The sequence below is a fragment of the Saccopteryx leptura genome, chromosome 10 (genome assembly GCF_036850995.1).
Source record: "Saccopteryx leptura isolate mSacLep1 chromosome 10, mSacLep1_pri_phased_curated, whole genome shotgun sequence".
In the NCBI taxonomy this organism is placed as follows: domain Eukaryota; kingdom Metazoa; phylum Chordata; class Mammalia; order Chiroptera; family Emballonuridae; genus Saccopteryx; species Saccopteryx leptura.
In genome coordinates, this window is record NC_089512.1 from 47,889,477 (window position 1) to 47,907,119 (window position 17,643).

Below are 17,643 nucleotides of genomic sequence, written 5' to 3' on the forward strand. Positions count from 1 at the left end.
GTGACATCAATAAATCAGGGTACATATATTCAAAGAAAACATGTCCAGGTTATCTTGTCATTCAATTATGTTGCATACCCATCACCCAAAGTCAGATTGTCCTCCGTCACCTTCTATCTAGTTTTCTTTGTGCCCCTCCCCCTCCCCCTCCTTTCCTCCCCCTGCCCCCCATAACCACCATACTCTTGTCCATGTCTCTTAGTCTCGTTTTTATGTCCCACCAATGTATGGAATCATGCAGTTCTTGTTTTTTTCTGATTTACTTATTTCACTCCGTATAATGTTATCAAGATCCCACCATTTTGTTGTAAGTGATCCGATGTCATCATTTCTTATGGCTGAATAGTATACCATGGTGTATATGTGCCACATCTTCTTTATCCAGTCTTCTATTATTTTTTTTTTACAGTGACTAAAGCCTTTAAGCAAACTCTTGGCCAATACAGCAAGAATCCATAAAAGAGTAGTGTCCTTAACAAGTTCACGAAGTCCAAGTTGGCCCCAACACCATGCCAAGTCCCTGATAAATGCAACCCAACCCCAGTTCAGTCTGTTAGGAACTGTCCCAAGGAGCAGGAGTCCAGGAAAAGTCCACATCCAGGAAAAGTCCAATGGCACTGGAATTATTGTCACAATTCTATACATTGCAGCTCACGTCCAAGTCCCAATGACTGCTGCTTCTAGCTGGTAATGATTCAGGTAGACTGGAAAAGCCATCTGCAGCATGTGTGGAGATGGAGCTTCTGTTCTCCTCTACCTGGGGAGATGAGACCAGGTTGCTTTTCCCTGGAGCTCTGCGACTGTGGCTTGGTAAAGAGAACCTTGGGATACACTAAGCAAGTCTCGGTGTGGCTTCTTCAGTGTTCCTTGGTTGAAGAGTCCTCTTAGTTTAGTCCAAAGTTGGTTTTTCCAGATGATAGTTCTTAAAATTATTTTGTAATCCACTTTGGTTCTGGGAGGTGGATGTTGGTACGTCCACCTACTCCAGCGCCATCTTGTCTTCCTCAGCTTTGTTCATTTTCTGCACTGTACATGTGATTTTTATTTCAGATTTCTGCTCTTACATTTGCTATTTCTTTTTCCCATGTTTTCCTAATTTCAAATTGTTCTTGTTTTCTAGCTTCCTGAGATAAAAGTTTAGTTCAGCAATATTCAAGCATTCTTCTTTAAGTATTTAAAGCTATAATTTTCCCTTTAAGTCCCTTTTAGTTGTTTCCCCAAGTATTTATGTCATTACTATTGGGTTTGAAATATTTTCTAATTTCCATTGTTTTTTATTCTTTGAGCCATAGTTATTTAGAAGTGTACTGCTTAATTTCCAAACTACTGAGGATTTTCTAGTTAGCTTTTTCTTATTGATTTTGGTTTTTTTTTCTTTCTTTTTCTGTTTTTTTGTATTTTATTTTATTTTATTATTTTTTATTTATTTATTAATTTTAGAGAGAGGAGGCAGAGACAGAGATAGAGAGAGAGAAAGAGAGAGAGAAAGAAAGGGGGAGGAGCAGAAAGCATCAACTCCTATATGTGCCTTGACCAGGCAAGCCCAGGGTTTTGAACCAGTGACCTCAGCATTCCAGGTCGACGCTTTACCCACTGCACCACCACAGGTCAGGTTTTATTGATTTATTTTTTATTTCTAATGTAATCCCACTGTGGAATTGTCTATTCTTCTTTTAGTTTGGTCAGCATTTGATTTATATATTTTTGATCTATGTTATTAGGTTCAAATAAATTTAAGATTGTTCTCTTCTGTTTTGCCAGCACATAATGACTAAGAAATGTCTCTCTTTGTAATAGTTGCCATGTGATTCAGAACTGTGTTATATCAGTGAAAGAATCAATTTACCTCACTATTGTGCACATAATACACTATGTAAAGACATGTGGCCTGGCCTATGGTGGCACAGTGGATAAAGTGTCAACCTGGAATGCTGAGGTCGCTGGTTGAAAACCCTGCCTTGCCTGATCAAAGCACATGGGAGTTGATACCTCCTGCTCCTCCCTCCTTCTCTCTTCCTTCTCTCTCTCTCTTCTCTAAAAAGAATATATAAAATCTTTTTTTTAAAAAAGATGTGTATAGGCCCTGGCCGGTTGGCTTAGTGGTAGAGCGTCAGCCTGGTGTGCGGGAGTCCCGGGTTCGATTCCCGGCCAGGGCACACAGGAGGGGCGCCCATCTGCTTCTCCACCCCCCCCCCTTCCTTCCTCTCTGTCTCTCTCTTCCCCTCCCGCGGCTGGGGCTCCATTGGAGCGGGGATAGCCCGGGTGCTGAGGATGGTTCTGTGGCCTCTGCCTCAGGCGCTGGAATCGCTCTGGTTGCAGCAGAGCAACGCCCCAGATAGGCAGAGCATTGCCCCCTGGTGGGCGTGCCGGGTGGATCCCGGTCAGGCACATGCAGGAGTCTGTCTGACTGCCTCCCCGTTTCCAACTTCAGAAAAATACAAAAAAAAAAAAAAAAAAAAAAAAAAAAAGACATGTGTATAAAAGATGTTTCTAAGAATGCTAGTTGTTCATTGCATCAGGTTATTGTTTTCAGTGAAGGAATGTGCTGACCCCAGACAGTATAATGCATGTAAAAGATGTTTCTGAGATTGCTAGTTCAAAAAGAAAGTGTCAAGAAATTCTTCTTTTATTTTTTTAAAATTTTGTTCATTGATTTTTAGATAGAGGGGAGAGAAAGAGATAAAGAGAGAGGAGAAGTGGGAAGCATCAACTCATAGTAGTTGCTTCCCGTATGTGCTTTGACCCGGCAAGCCCAGGGTTTTGAACTGGTGACCTCAGCATTCCAGGTCAGTGCTTTATCTACTGTGCCACCACAGGTCAGGCTAGAAATTCTTTTTCTTTTAAAGTGTACTTTGTCTAATATTAATATATCAGCTTTTTTTTTTGCATACATTTTCCCAACCTTTTATTTTCAACTTACCTGGTATTTTCATATATGAACTGTATCTCTTGTAAATGACACATAGTTGAGTGATTTTAAAATATGATCTGAGAACCACTCATTCCCTCTCCTAATCAGTAACCCCACCTAGGGTAACTATCAGTGGTTGGATTCAGGTGTTTCACACTGGTTCGGCAGAACCGATACCTAATTTTTTGTTGAGTTCGGCAAATCAGTTGTTAAATGGCACTTGAAATCAGGGTTCTCTCTAAGGTGGGCACCTGGGCAGCTGCCCAATGAGGAAATCACAAATTTACACTCCTTACTCTTTTTAAACATTCATCTGCGCAATAGCGTATTCTAAGCTCCCATAGTAATGTTCACTCCATCTATAGGTGAAAAAAGTTACAAGTGAGAATGCCAATCAAGAAGCAATATGGAAGCCCTGGCCGGTTGGCTCAGCGGTAGAGCGTCGGCCTAGCGTGCGGAGGACCCGGGTTCGATTCCCGGCCAGGGCACACAGGAGAAGCGCCCATTTGCTTCTCCACCCCTCCGCCGCGCTTTCTTCTCTGTCTCTCTCTTCCCCTCCCGCAGCCGAGGCTCCATTGGAGCAAGGATGGCCCGGGCGCTGGGGATGGCTCTGTGGCCTCTGCCTCAGGCGCTAGAGTGGCTCTGGTCGCAACATGGCGACGCCCAGGATGGGCAGAGCATCGCCCCCTGGTGGGCAGAGCGTCACCCCATGGTGGGCAGAGCGTCGCCCCATGGTGGGCGTGCCGGGTGGATCCCGGTCGGGCGCATGCGGGAGTCTGTCTGTCTCTCCCTGTTTCCAGCTTCAGAAAAATGAAAAAAAAAAAAAAAAAAAAAAAAAAGAAGCAATATGGAGCTTGACCAGGCAGTGGCACAGTGGATAGAGCATAGGACTGGGAAGCAGATGAAGCAAGTTCGAAACCCTGAGATTGCTGGTTTGAGCATGGGCTCATTTGGCTTGAGTGCAGGCTCACCAGCTTGAGCGTGGGGTCGCGGGCTTGAGCATGGGGTCATAGACATGACCGCATGGTTGCTGGCTTGAGCCCAAAGATCGCTGGCTTGAGCCCAAAGTTACTGTCTTGAGTAAGGGGTCATTCATTCTGCTGTAGCCGCCTGGTCAAGGCACATATGACAAAGCAATCACTGAATTAAGGAGCCGCAACAAAGAATTGATGCTTCTCATCTCTCTCCCTTCCTGTCTGTCTGTCCCTATCTATCTGTCTCTCTGTCTCTGTCACACGCAAAAAAAAGCAGCAGCAATATGGAAATATCTTAAATAAGTTTTATTGTTTTTTGTCAGGTATTATTTAATATTTTTTATTAATATTTTAAAACTCATAATCTAGTTTTGTGTACCTCTTTTATTGTTCTTATTTAAGTTTTAAATGCATAAAATAATAAACTGCCTTTTGGTATATCTTTTTTATACTTAAAACAGTCAGTAGGGCAGCCTGACCAGGCAGTGGCACAGTGGATAGAGCGTCAGACTGGGATGCAGAGGACCCAGGTTTGAAACCTGAGGTTGCTGGCTTGAACACGGGCTCATCTGGCTTGAGTAGGGGCTCACCAGCTTGAGTGCGGGTCGCTGGCTTGACATGACCCCATGGTCGCTGGCTTGAGCCCAAAGGTTGCTAGGTTGAAGCCCAAGGTCACTGGCTTGAGCCCAAGATTGCTGGCTTGAGTAAGGGATCACTTGCTCTGCTGTAGCCCCACCCCCAACCCCATCAAGGCACATATGAGAAAGCAATCAATGAACAACTAAGGTGCCAAAACGAAGAATTGATGTTTCTCATCTCTCTTCCTTCCTGTCTGTTGCTAACTGTCCCACTCTCTGTCTCTCTTGCAAAACAAACAAAGAAAAAAAACTGTCATTAGGGCAGAGAACCTGTTGTTAAATTATTTGAATCCCACCACTGGTAACCACTACTATATTTATTTTTAGTGTGCTGTTAATTTTTTTATGAGCATGAGTACTTCTACAACATAAAACATCAAAAGAGAATAGCCTCATAGGTTTTATTTATTCAAAACAAAAACAATATAATCTTTTCTAGAAGCACAAAAATAAGTGTAGGTCCCTAATTCCAAGAGGCTCACAGACTTATGACTAATTAAAGAACAGAGCTCTGGTGGAAACATGAACCCAGTGCAGCCAGAGCGAGGGAACGCTGGAGGCAGCAGAGCACCTTTTCAGAAACATAGGGCTCTATAGGATGAGTAGGAGCTGGCTACCAAAAGTTGCAAAATGTACAAAAGCTAGAAAACTTTTTGTAAGGAAGCACAAATGAAAAGGAAAATGAAAGCTCTTTAAGGATACTAATCTATGAGGCGGCCTGGTTAGTGGTTAATTCTACCCGGTTTGGTTTCCGAGGCCGTCAATCAGAATGACGTCATTGCTGATCAGGTCAGGTTACTCGGGCTGTGCGAATTGGCTACCTGTGCAATCAGGAAAAGGAAGTCTGGGGAAATCACCCCTGATAGCCCAGGAGGGGAAAGCCATGCAGTGCACAGAGGCCGGAAAACCTTTAATCAAATTCAACCACTGTAGAAAATATATCTACAGCTTCAGTGTGCCGCGATGCTGCCCCCTCTGCCGGCAGGACGTGGGCTCGAGGAAGCTGGAGGAAGCACCTGTTAGCATCTCAAATCCGTTTACCAATGGGCATCAAGAAAAATATTCATTCCTCCTCAGACCAACTCAAGGGACGTTTCTTAGGTACAATGTTTTTAAGTGTTACATTGAACTGTGCAAACTTTTCCTTCTGTGCTGTCGTCACTAAAACCTTCTTTTACAGTGTGAGGTGTAGTGGATAAGTCTTTCCAGTATTTTAGCATTAAATTCTAAAATGTAGGCCTATTTGTTTCATTTTATTTTATTTTGAGAGAGGGAGACAAAGACAGAGACAGACAGGGAGAGAGATGAGAAGCATCAACTCATAGTTGCATCACCTTATTGTTCATTGATTGCTTTCTCATGTGCCTTAACCAGGGCACTCCAGCTGAGCCAGTGACCTCTTGCTAAAGCCAGCGACCATGGGGTCATGTCTAGGATTTCACACTCAAGCCGGTAACCCATGCTAAAGCCAGTGACCTTGAGGTTTCAAACCTGGGTCCTCAGTGTCCCAGGCCAATGTTCTATCCACTGCAGCACTGCCTGGTCAGGCTAGGCCTATTTGTTTTATAAAATAGATGGTGTATATACTTTCCTGGAGAGATAAATGCAAGAATATATGAAGGTTAATTGTACTTATACAATTTTATGAGAGAAAAATGTATAGCCTGGAGAGATTCTTTTATCCATAGATTTAGAGCTAAGAGGGTAATTTGGAAAAATGACCCAGCAGCTAATCTTATCAAAATAATCTTATTGTTAGTTTGTAATTTCTGTGACAAACAGGTACAATGTACAGAGCCTGAAGATTGGCCACTTATACACTATTTTGCATGAAACTGAATTAAATTGAAGACTAGAGTTGGTCTATTTCAATTATAGATGCCACCTAACTTTAAGATTTCAGAAATCAAAGGAAAAGATTGTGCCTCCTTAGAGTCCTTGTGAAGTTTATAAATATAATTTGGACCAGCTGTGCACAAGCCAGGTTGTAAGAGCAAGGATGCTACCGAATGATTGCATGTGCTTTATGAAGCGTGTCCATGGGTATCATCCTGATTGAGAACACCTGGCCTCCTTGAAATCCACCCTCCCAATTCTCTCATGTCCTCAAGAGTGCTTGGGATGAGAAACTTTAGAGTTGACTATTCACTTTCCTACTAAACTCACTTCTTTAATCTATTTCCTTCCCATCCATATGAGGCTGAAATGAACCAAAGTGTGTAAAAGGTGTTGCACCAAACTGTTTTATAAGTGAAAGGCAGAAACCATGGGCCGATTTGAAAACACGAGGCTAGTGTGTTCCAAAAGGAAAGTTTATTTTAAAAGTGCCTGGATGCAAGTGAGCTGAGACCAGCATAGGGTGTCAGCTCCAGCTGTGTGAGAGAGCATTAGATATCGGGGTTACAGCAGGCATTAGCTGGCATGGGGTTGCCTGCACCTGGACATACTCAGATTAGCATATCAGGGTTTGTGGCTTTGGTCATTAACTTGATGATGAGCAGGAGGAGGGGAATTCTGCTGCAGAAACACAAGTTTCTTTCTTCTCTCTCTCTCTCTCTCTCTCTCTCTCTCTCTCTTTCTTTCTTTCTTTCTTTTTGTATTTTTCCGAAGTTAGAAGTGGGGATGCAGTCAGGCTCCCACATATGTCTGACTGGGATCCACCCAGCATGCCCACCAGGGGGCGATGCTCTGCCCATCTGGGGAATTGCTCCATTGCAGCCAGAGCCATTCTAGCACCTGAGGCAGAGGCCATGGAGTCATCCTCAGCACCCAGGCCAACTTTGCTCCAATGGAGTCTTGGCTGCAGGAGGGGAAAAGTGAGAGAGAGGAAGGAGAGGGGAAAGAGTGGAGAAGCAGATGGGTGCTTCTGTGTGCCCTGATGGGGAATCGAACCCAGAACTTCCACACGCCAGGCCAGGGCCCAAGTTTCTGTTTGATGTAGCAAAGGCTAATCAGCATGGTCCTTTCTGGTGTCCTTGGTAAATTTTGAAGATAGCCAAGAGATCAGGAATCTCCCAGGAACAGCTGGGACCTGGCATCTCTGAGTCTGTGGCTAGGCTTTCACTAATAACTATTGTGATTTAAACTCCCCTAATGGTCAGGTCCCTTCCCAATGCAATCTTTCTCTGACATTCCTGCAAAGGTAAACTTTTTGCTACATTTCAAAATGAAGGCCAGGAAGCTATTAAGAGAGAGAATAGCAAGCAAATGAACCTCACAGTGGGGAATGAGAATGATCTGTTTTGAGCCCTAGTGGGAAGTTGGGTGAGGGGAATTTGAGCTTTAAAGGGGTTCTGGATCTAAAGGAACCCTGAACCTAAACCTAACAATAAGAGCCTCTCATTCATGCTAACTAAAGTCCTTAACTGGTGAAATTCCAAAAGCTTTTGAATGAAGTGGATAAAATTTAGAATTCAATTGCCATAACATGGTTTATTCCACAAATCCTTACTGAGCAGCCGTGTGTGGGAAATACTAAGGATGTCACAGTGAACAAGCCAAGAAACGACATGACAGGCTTTCAGGTTGGTGCCAATAAGTTTTACTTATTGTATGATATTGTGATCCTGACAGACCTGGCTTCCCTAGGCATCAGTAGAAATGAGGGGGTAGTGTTGAAACAAGTCATATGTTTTGGAATGTTCTCATCCCCTTAACCCCCAGATCAGGATCTGCAAAGTCTTTAAAGTAGCCCCCTGCCCACCAGACACTCTAAGGCCAAGTTCCAAACAATTTCCTTCTTCTTCATCCAATTTTTAAACCCTCAGGATGGACTCCCACAGTTCACCTTGGGACAATTTTGCCTACTTCATAAAAGAGAACCAGTAGTGACCAAAAAGAATCACTGTGGCTCTGAACTAACTTGGTTAGGACCCCTCAGGGCTGCCACATGGTTGTGCGGGTTGTGGACTGCACAAAGGCACCTGGCCAAGGTGGTGGTGAGTATTGAAGCGTAACCTGCTTTCCACTCACCATGCCAAATACCTGGGTGGAGTTGCATCTGCACGAAGAAAGGGCCCCTTTCCTTAGTTTGTACGAAGGTATCTGTAAGGCTGGTGGTTGTGGCCATGCAGATTCATATTGAATTCAGGCAGACAGGAAAGGAACTGTGGAGCCAGAAAATGGTAGGCCATTCCCTTTGTTAGAGTCTCACAAGGCTGACAAGCAAGCAGGGAGAACCGCTTCTCTCTCTCTGTGGGCTGACAAGCAAATAGGCGGGTGGGGGGGATCCCCTTCTCTGGCAAACAACAGCAAAAAATGGCCCCTCCGGGCTGACAAGCAAATAGGCGGGTGGGGGGGGGATCCCCTTCTCTGGCAAACAACAGCAAAAAATGGCCCCTCCGGGCTGACAAGCAAATAGGCGGGTGGGGGGGGGATCCCCTTCTCTGGCAAACAACAGCAAAAAATGGCCCCTCCCAATGGTGGCAGGCAATCCTCAATCTACAGTCTGCTGCCCTGAGGGCAAGCACCTACAGCTTTACATAGACTATACACACATGGTGCTGCCCCGTGCTCAATCAGGAAAAGTGCAAGTGAGCAAGCCTAACACACTTGTTTGCCCAATAGTGTCATATAGGAGAGGGGTGGCCCTGCCCCTGCTCCATCACATACATCTGCCACAATTCATATATATTTTCCCTTCAGAGCACTTACCAATCTATTAAAACTAAACTAAAGCTAAAAAGTCTTCTCCATAAGAGCAGAGACCTAGTCTTATTTCCTGTGTCACTAGCCCTTCCCTTTAAACCACAGGCCCATTGCCTGACCAGGCAGTGGCGCAATGGATAGAGCATCAAAACCCTGAGGTTGCCGGTGTGAGCACAGGCTCACCAGCTTGAGCACAAGGTGGCTGGCTTGAGGGTGGGATCAGACATGACCCCGTGGTCACTGGGTTGAGCCCAAGGTCACTGGATTGAGCAAGGGGTCACTGGCTCGGCTGTAGTCCCCCCACCCTCCCAAGGCACATATGAGAAAGCAATCAATGAACAACTAAGGAGAGCTGCAACAAAGAATTCATGCTTCTCATCTCTCATCCTTCCTGTCTGTCCCTCTGTCTCTCTCTTTCACACACACACACAGAAAAACAACTAACTAAATAAATAAATAGAATAAATAAAACACAGGCCCATAGTTGACACCTGATAAACATCTGTTACAAGACTGAGATAATGAAGGAGGGAGGGCAGAGGAAATATCAAGGATTTAGGCAGGAAACCGAGTGCTGCGATGCCCTCAGGGAATGAGCTTGGGGTAGAGCAGTGGTCCCTAACCCCCGGGCCGCAGACTGGTACCGGCCCATGGGTCATTTGGTACCGGTCCGCAGAGAAAGAATAACTTACATTATTTCTGTTTTATTTATATTTAAATCTGAACGATGTTTTATTTTTAAAAAATGACCAGATTCCCTCTGTTACATTCGTCTAAGACTCACTCTTTTTTTTTTTTTTTTTTGTATTTTTCTGAAGCTGGAAATGGGGATAGACAGACAGACTCCCGCATGCGCCCGACCAGGATCCACCTGGCACGCCCACCAGGGGGCGACGCTCTGCCCACCAGGGGGTGATGCTCTGCCCCTCTGGGGCGTCGCTCTGTCGCGACCAGAGCCACTCTAGCGCCTGGGGCAGAGGCCAAGGAGCCATCCCCAGCGCCCGGGTCATCTTTGCTCCAATGGAGCCTTGGCTGCGGGAGGGGAAGAGAGAGGGGGAGAGGGGGAGGGGTGGAGAAGCAGATGGGCGCCTCTCCTGTGTGCCCTGGCCGGGAATTGAACCCGGGACTTCTGCACACCAGGCCAACGCTCTACCACTTAGCCAACCGGCCAGGGCCTAAGACTTACTCTTGACGCTTGTCTCGGTCACGAGATACATTTATCCGTCCCACCCTAAAGGCTGGGCCGTGAAAATATTTTCTGACATTAAACCAATCTATGGCCCAAAAAAGGTTGGGGACCACTGGGGTAGAGTATGGCGGGTGCAGTACTGTTATCAGCCACCAGGGCTGTTCTTGTTTTTCTGCCTCATTTTCAACCTCCAAGCCCCCAGGGTCTCAAAAAACTCCAAAGTGGTTCCAATAAGATGACCAGGGGGAGATTGTGCTGCAGGTGTGTAAGGTTAGTGACCGTGGCCAGGCTGGTTCACACTGGATCTGGGCAGATGATAAAGTAACTGTGGAGCCAGAAAATGGTGGGCCATTCTGTTTATTAGAGTCACACAACTGCAGACAAGCAAGCAGGCAGGGCAAACCTCTCTCTCTCTCTCCTCACAAGCAAACAGATGGGGGAGGGGAGAAACCCCTTCTCCGGTAAACAGTGGCCCCTCCCATGCAGGCAAGTAATAGCAGTCTATAATTTGCCGCCCTGAGGGCAAGCACCTGCAGCCTTATGTAGACTGTACACATGGTGCTGCCCTGAGCTCATGCACCAGTCAGGCAAAGTACAAGGTGGGACAGCCATTTGTGTTCTTGGTCATTTTAAAACCTGCAACTGCTTGCTTTAATGAGGAACCATATATGTATTCAGACCTGTGGTCTGACAAAGGAGCTTTATGATTCAAAAATAACCTCCGACTTATTAAAAAACCTCTCTGTGGCAGACAGTCACTAGACATTTATTTTTATGATCAGCTCGCCAGGAGGCTTATAATATTCCCATTTTATAGATGAGGAAACAGATCAGAGACTTAACTAATGTCTCAGGACTAGTAAGTGATGTCCTGGAACTGTATATGAAGGTTACGTGATATGGACTTACATGTCTAATGCCCAGTCTTGAGTAAATAGTAATTCCAGGAAACAAGGGCTGTCCAAGAGCAGTGGGTATGGTCACAGGCTACATGGCCAAAATGGGCAATATTAATTTTGAAGTTATAGGTCCACTGAGATTCATTCAGAATCCTCTCACCCCGTGTTTGCCTGAGGAACAGGCTCCCACCTCACATAAAAGGAGAAAAGAATAAGGAGCTCCTTCAACTCTGACCTCTGGGTGGGGCCCCGTGCCAGGTGTTATGCTGACTTCCTGCTCCAGCGGGGCTGGCTTTCCAGCACACTCACCTTTAGTATTGGAGGCGGGGCAACAAAACCCAGGTGGGGACAAGGGGAATTTTAGATCTCAAATATAGTCTTGGCCTAACCAGCTTTGAAACAGGGCTTTCACTAACCTGGACAGTGAAGGCAAGTTTGGCACCAGCCAAAAGGGGAGGCCTATCACTCTCTTGGTTTAAGTACCAACTCTTCACATCAGACATATGCAAATAAGAAAAAAATACTTGTTTCTTTCAGGGAGTATGATGGAAGGTCTGATCTTCATGTTGGAATAACCAACACAAATGGTAAGTTCATATATGTATTTTTTTAGCTTAAAAAGTCCCAAGAGTATCCAGAGGAGAGTAATATTTCTTAAGAAAAAGTGATCATGTAACATTTAATTAGTAATTTCTCTGGTCCCTGGGTTCTGCTGCACCATGAGGAGAGCAATGCAACCCTCTAAAGTGAGAAATACTTGACTTTTGTAAGGCTGGTGGTTGTGGCCATGCAGATTTGCATTGAATTCCAGCAGATGGTAAAGGAACTGTGGAGCTGGAAAATGGTGGCCATTCCGTTTATTAGTCTCAAAACAGTGGACCAGCAAGCAGGCAGGAAAAACTTTCCCTCTCTCAGGGATGATGAGCAAACAGACTGAGGGAGGGGGATGGATCCTCTTCTTCGGCAAACAATAGCAAAAAATGACCCCTCCCAATGGCGGCAGGAAATCTACAATCTATAATCTGCCACCCTGAGGACAAGCACCTGCAACCTTACATAGACTATACACACATGGTGCTGCCCCGTGCTCATGCACCAACAACCAGGCAAAGTGCAATAGAGCAAGCCTAACAAACTTGTTTGCCCAACAACTTTACAGCAAAGTATTACTAACAATACCAAGTATTAGAAAGATCTTTAATGTTGATCAGCCAAGAATGACAGAAACCTTTTAGTTTTTTTGTTGGTGTTTAAGAGAGGAAGCAACAGAATTCTGGAAAATAAGCTGCCCAACACCTCATCTTTTTTTTTTTTTTTTTTTTTTTTTTAATTTTTTTTTTTTTATTCATTTTGAGAGGAGAGAGGAAGGGAGAGAGAGAGAGGGAGAGAGAGAGGAGAGAGAAGGTGGGGAGGAGCTGGAAGCATCAACTCCCATATGTGCCTTGACCAGGCAAGCCCAGGGTTTCGAACCGGCAACCTCAGCATTTCCAGGTCGATGCTTTATCCACTGCGCCACCACAGGTCAGGCCCCCAACACCTCATCTTGTATGGGAACCAGAGGCCCTCTGCTCCCAAATCCTATACTCAGCTCACTGCTAGTGGGTCGTCACACTGCAGGATCTCCAGGAGTTAGGCAGGAACCTTAGGGATAAGTCAGGGCATATGGCACCTGAGCAGGTGATGGGGTCTGCAGTGATTTGCTTTAAAAAAACAATAATTAAAAACAAAAAAGAGCCTGATCAAGCAGTGGCACAATGGATAGAGTGGTGGACTGGGATGTGGAGGACCCAGGTTCAAAATCTCAAGGTCGTCGGTTTGAGTGCGGGCTCATCTGGTTTGAGCAAAGCTCACCAGCTTGAGTCCAAGGTCACTGGCTTGAGCAAGGGGTCACTCGGTCTGCTGTAGCCCCCCAGTCAAGGCACACAAGAGAAAGCAATCAATGAACAACTAGGTATTGCAATGAAGAATTGATGCTTCTCATCTCTTTCCCTTCCTCTCTGTCCCTATGTGTCCTTCTCTCTGTCTGTCACAAACAAACAAACAAACAAACAAAAAAGCACATTTTAATAAAACAGTTAATATTTTGGCTAAATTTAGCTCTGAAGGCATGGAGTTTGCAATGCCTGAATCCAGAACATGCTTGTCTGCAGGAAAAGGGCCTGGGTGAACCACCTGCACAAAGCTGTAGGCCTGGGAATGGTGAGCAAGGCTAGCCAGTGAGGCTCTCCTCATCTTCTTATTTATTTTTTATTTATTCATTTTTAGAGAGGAGAGGGAGAGACAGAGAGAGAGAGAAGAGGGGGAGGAGCTGGAAGCATCAACTCCCATATGTGCCTTGACCAGGCAAGCCCAGGGTTTCAAACTGGCGACCTCAGCATTTCCAGGTCGACGCTTTATCCACTGCGCCACCACAGGTCAGGCTGCTCTCCTCATCTTCTTGAAGCAAGAAAAACTGACACGTGAACAGAAACCTAGGTCTGGGTTTTTGAACTCAGAGTTACCCACTTGAGCAGTAAAACTTACCACTGATCTAGTCACTGGAAATTTATTACTGATTTAAAGAAACAAGACAGGCACATTTATAAATAGAGAACTTCAACAGAATTTTTTTTTTTAATTCAGTGAGAGGAGGGGAGGCAGAGACAGACTCCCACATGTGCCCTGACCAGGATCCACCAGCAAGCTCACTAGGGGGTGATGCTCTGCCCATTTGGGGAATTGCTCCGTTGTTCAGCAACTGAGCTCTTCTTAGTGCCTGAGGCAGAGGCCATGGAGCCATCCTCAGCGCCCAAGGCCAACTTGCTCAATTTGAGCCATAGCTGCAGGAAGGGAAGAAAGAGAGAGAGAGGAAGAAAGAGAAAGAGAGAATGAGAGAGAAGTGAGAGGGGGAGGGGTGGAAAAGCAGATAGTCACTTCTCCTGTGTGCCTTGACTGGGAATCAATCCTGGGACATCCACATGCTGGGCTGATGCTCTACCACTGAGCCAACTGGCCAAGGATAACAAAAATATTTGGAGATGATTATCCTGGTGCCTATTATTGTCTGTTTCCTGAGTGTGACTTCAGAGTGCTGAAAAGCAGTTGGAGCAAGAAGTGAGTTTTCCTGAAGGAACTGCTTTGTAGAGAGCAGGATAGGCAGGGGCTCCATAACCTTTCCTTAACTCCAGGCAAGATCGTCTCCATTTAAGGGTGGGTGGCTGCCCTGTGAACTTGATGATCTTGGGAAAAGGAGGTTCTAGAGCCTCTTATGGTTTATTGCTAACTGGTAGTAATCAGAACGTACAACCTGGGTGTCTGATATGTCAAGTTTACATGGTTGCTGATGTTGTTTTCTTTTTTTCTTTTCTTTTTATTAAGTGAGAGGTGGGGAGGCAAAGAGACTCCTGCATGCGCCCTGACCAGGATCCATCTGGCAAGACACCTGGGGGGTGATGCTCTGCCCATTTGGGGCCATTGCTCTGTTGCTCAGCAGCTGAGCTATTTTAGCACCTGAGGTGAGGCCATGGGGCCATCCTCAGTGCCTGGGGCCAACTCTCTCCAATGGAGCCATGGCTGCAGGAGGAGAAGGAGGGTTGAGAGAGAGAGAAAGACAGAGAAAGAGAGAAAAGGTGGGGGGAGAGGGGTGGAGAAGCAAATGGTGGCTTTTCATGTGTCCTGACCAGGCATCAAACCCGGAGTTTTCACGTGCCAGGCTGATGTTCTACCACTGAGCCAACCAGCTAGGGACACCTTTTTTTTTTTCTTTTTCTTTTTTTAAGCGAACAAGAGAGACAGAGGGACAGAAAGGGTGAGAGAGAAGCACCAATCAACTTATATAGTTGCGGCACTTTAGCTGTTCATTGATTGCTTCTCATATGTGCCTTGACAGGGTAGCGGTGGGGCTCCAGCTGAGCCAGTGACCCCTTGCTCATGCCAGTAACCTTGGGCTCAAGCCAGTGACCCTGGGATCATGTCGATGATTCCGTGCTCAAGCTGGTCAGCCTGCGTTCAAGCTGGCAACCTTGGGGTTTTGAATTTGGGACCTCGGCGTCCCAGGTTGATGCTCTATCCACTGCACCACCATTGGTCAGGCGCTGCTGTCATTTTCTAACAGGCCCTTTCACAGAGATGTGTTTCCCCTCAAGCCTCTGCATGACTCTGGTTTTGGTTGCAGGAGTTGTCTATAATTACACCATGCATGGTGTCCAGCGAGATGAAACAGGCTGGGAGCAGACTGTGAGTATCCCACTACTGCAGCCTGGCATGTTTGGACTGATGGACCAGTGGGACAAGTACCTGGAAGACTTCTCCAGCACAGGGGCCTGGCTGCCTCACAGGTATGAGGCTTTATTTTGATTTTTTTTTTGCATTTTTCTGAAGCTGGAAACAGAGAGGCAGTCAGACTTCCGCAAGCGACCGACTGGGATCCACCCGGCATGCCCACCAGGGGGCGATGCTCTGCCCATCTGGGGCATTGCTCTGTTGCAATCAGAGTGATTCTAGCGCCTGAGGCAGAGGCCATAGAGCCATCCTCAGCGCCTGGGCCAACTTTGCTCCAATGGAGCCCTGGCTGCATGAGGGGAAGAGAGAGACAGAGAGGAAGGAGAAAGGGAGTTGTGGAGAAGCAGATGGGCGCTTCTCCTGTGTGCCCTGGCCAGGAATCGAACCCGGGACTCCCGCACACCAGGCTGATGCTCTACCACTGAGCCAACCGGCCAGGGCCAGGTATAGGGCTTTAGAGACCACCTGCTCCCTGGCCCTCATTTGCCAGGCAAGTGCAATCTCAGCTCGCAGAGTACTCTAAGCTGTGTTTAGTTGAGCCCAAACCAAGAGAGTAGTAGCACCTGTAGCAGAATTTAAGCAGGGGTTGATTTACTTTGGGGTTTCTACAGAGATGAGCCAGCATATATTATGTAATAAGAATCAGAGCATTTTAAGAACTGAAAGGACTAGACTTAGAACTCTAGTTATCTGACTAGGTATTTTTACATACATAACATTTAATAATAATACATAAGAGCCATGATGTTATATTCCCTAGAACAAAAAAAAAATTCAAGTAATACTCAAAATTTATAAATATTTAAGCTCATTTTTTGTTTTGTTTTAGCAAGTGTAAAATTAATTTCTCAATCCTTGCTCCCTTAACACTTTAGCTATACAGCATACTTGTCAATTTAAAATTTCGGGCTATTCTAAAGTAAGTTTAGACACTGGAATATCCTAAAATTTTTTTTTTTTTTTTTTTTGGAATATCCTAAAATTTAAGATAGGAAATTCTACTTCTAGAACCCTGAACTTCAGTGAAATTAAGCCTCCCATGTTGGGGTTTATATGCACTTTAACTCATCACTCTGAACATTTAGTTGAATTTCATCTGTACTTAAGTTGTAAGCAGAAATAGCCTAAGATGCCAAATTTCTGTGAACAGGTTGGAGCCCAGCTTGCTGAGTGAGCCCAATTTCAATTATGAAAGGCTGTCAGCAGCTTCTCTGCCTGTTTCTGAGCAGCTTTTAAAACTAAGCCTTCTCTTTTCCACATCCTTGTTTTGAAGATATGAAGAAGACAGCCACAACTGCTACAGTTACACCCTCACATTCATCAACTGCATTCTGACCACAGAAGGCAAGGCGCAACTGGACAAGAATGAGTTCATAGAAAAGTTCGTGGTCCCGAGGACCAGGAAGGTTTCCAAGTACATCACGCTCTACCGGGCAATAGAAGAGCGTGGCTTCTGCGTGATCGACCACCCGGATCATACGCCAAGCCCTCCCCGGGGAAGTGGTTTGTGCTGAGTGTGCCGTGTCAGAGCAGAAGGGACAAGATGTTTTGGGGGTTACTGCTTTTAATAGATACTAGGGACTTCTAAATACAGTAAACTGTGGTTAATTAAAAAATCATATGGCTTTCCTTCAAGCATACTTACTGCAGTATAAGAATTTACAAAACTAATAAAAATTGCCCTGGGTTTCAAAATTGTTTGCATTACAACTAAATTCTTTTCATAGCCGTTTGGTTTCGAACTGAGAATCCACGTTAAAGCATAAAGTGATAGCATCTTTTATTCACAGAACAATGAAATCTGTATAAATAAGAGCTGAATGAGGTCACCTCTCAATGTGGAGGTTGGATTTGTAGGAAGGTGAGCAAGATAACAATTTATGAACACTATTTTCACCTCACTTTTTTCTTTAAAAAGCTTATAGTAATTTTTAAAAAAATTTTATTTACTCATTTTTAGAGAGGAGAGAGAGAGAGACAGAGAGGGATAGAGAGGAGAGAGAGACAGAGAGAGAGAGAGAAGGGGGGAGGAGCTGGAAGCATCAACTCCCATATGTGCCTTAACCAGGCAAGCCCAGGGTTTCGAACTGGCAACCTCAGCATTTCCAGGTCGACGCTTTATCCA

The 17,643-nt window shown here is 45.3% G+C and overlaps 2 protein-coding genes across 2 annotated transcripts in view; one reads left to right on the top strand and one right to left on the bottom strand.

The window, feature by feature from the left end:
• Nucleotides 1-17,643, bottom strand: part of TSEN2 (tRNA splicing endonuclease subunit 2) — a 217,187-nt gene that overhangs the window by 131,256 nt on the left and 68,288 nt on the right. The gene's annotated exons all lie outside the window — the stretch shown is intronic.
• On the top strand, nt 5,349-17,222 carry MKRN2OS (MKRN2 opposite strand). Its single transcript, XM_066350990.1, has 4 exons — nt 5,349-5,624; nt 11,796-11,845; nt 15,412-15,574; nt 16,792-17,222. Exons 1-4 carry the CDS (start codon nt 5,407-5,409, stop codon nt 17,030-17,032), a joined length of 672 nt encoding a protein of 223 aa, XP_066207087.1. The 5' UTR covers nt 5,349-5,406; the 3' UTR covers nt 17,033-17,222.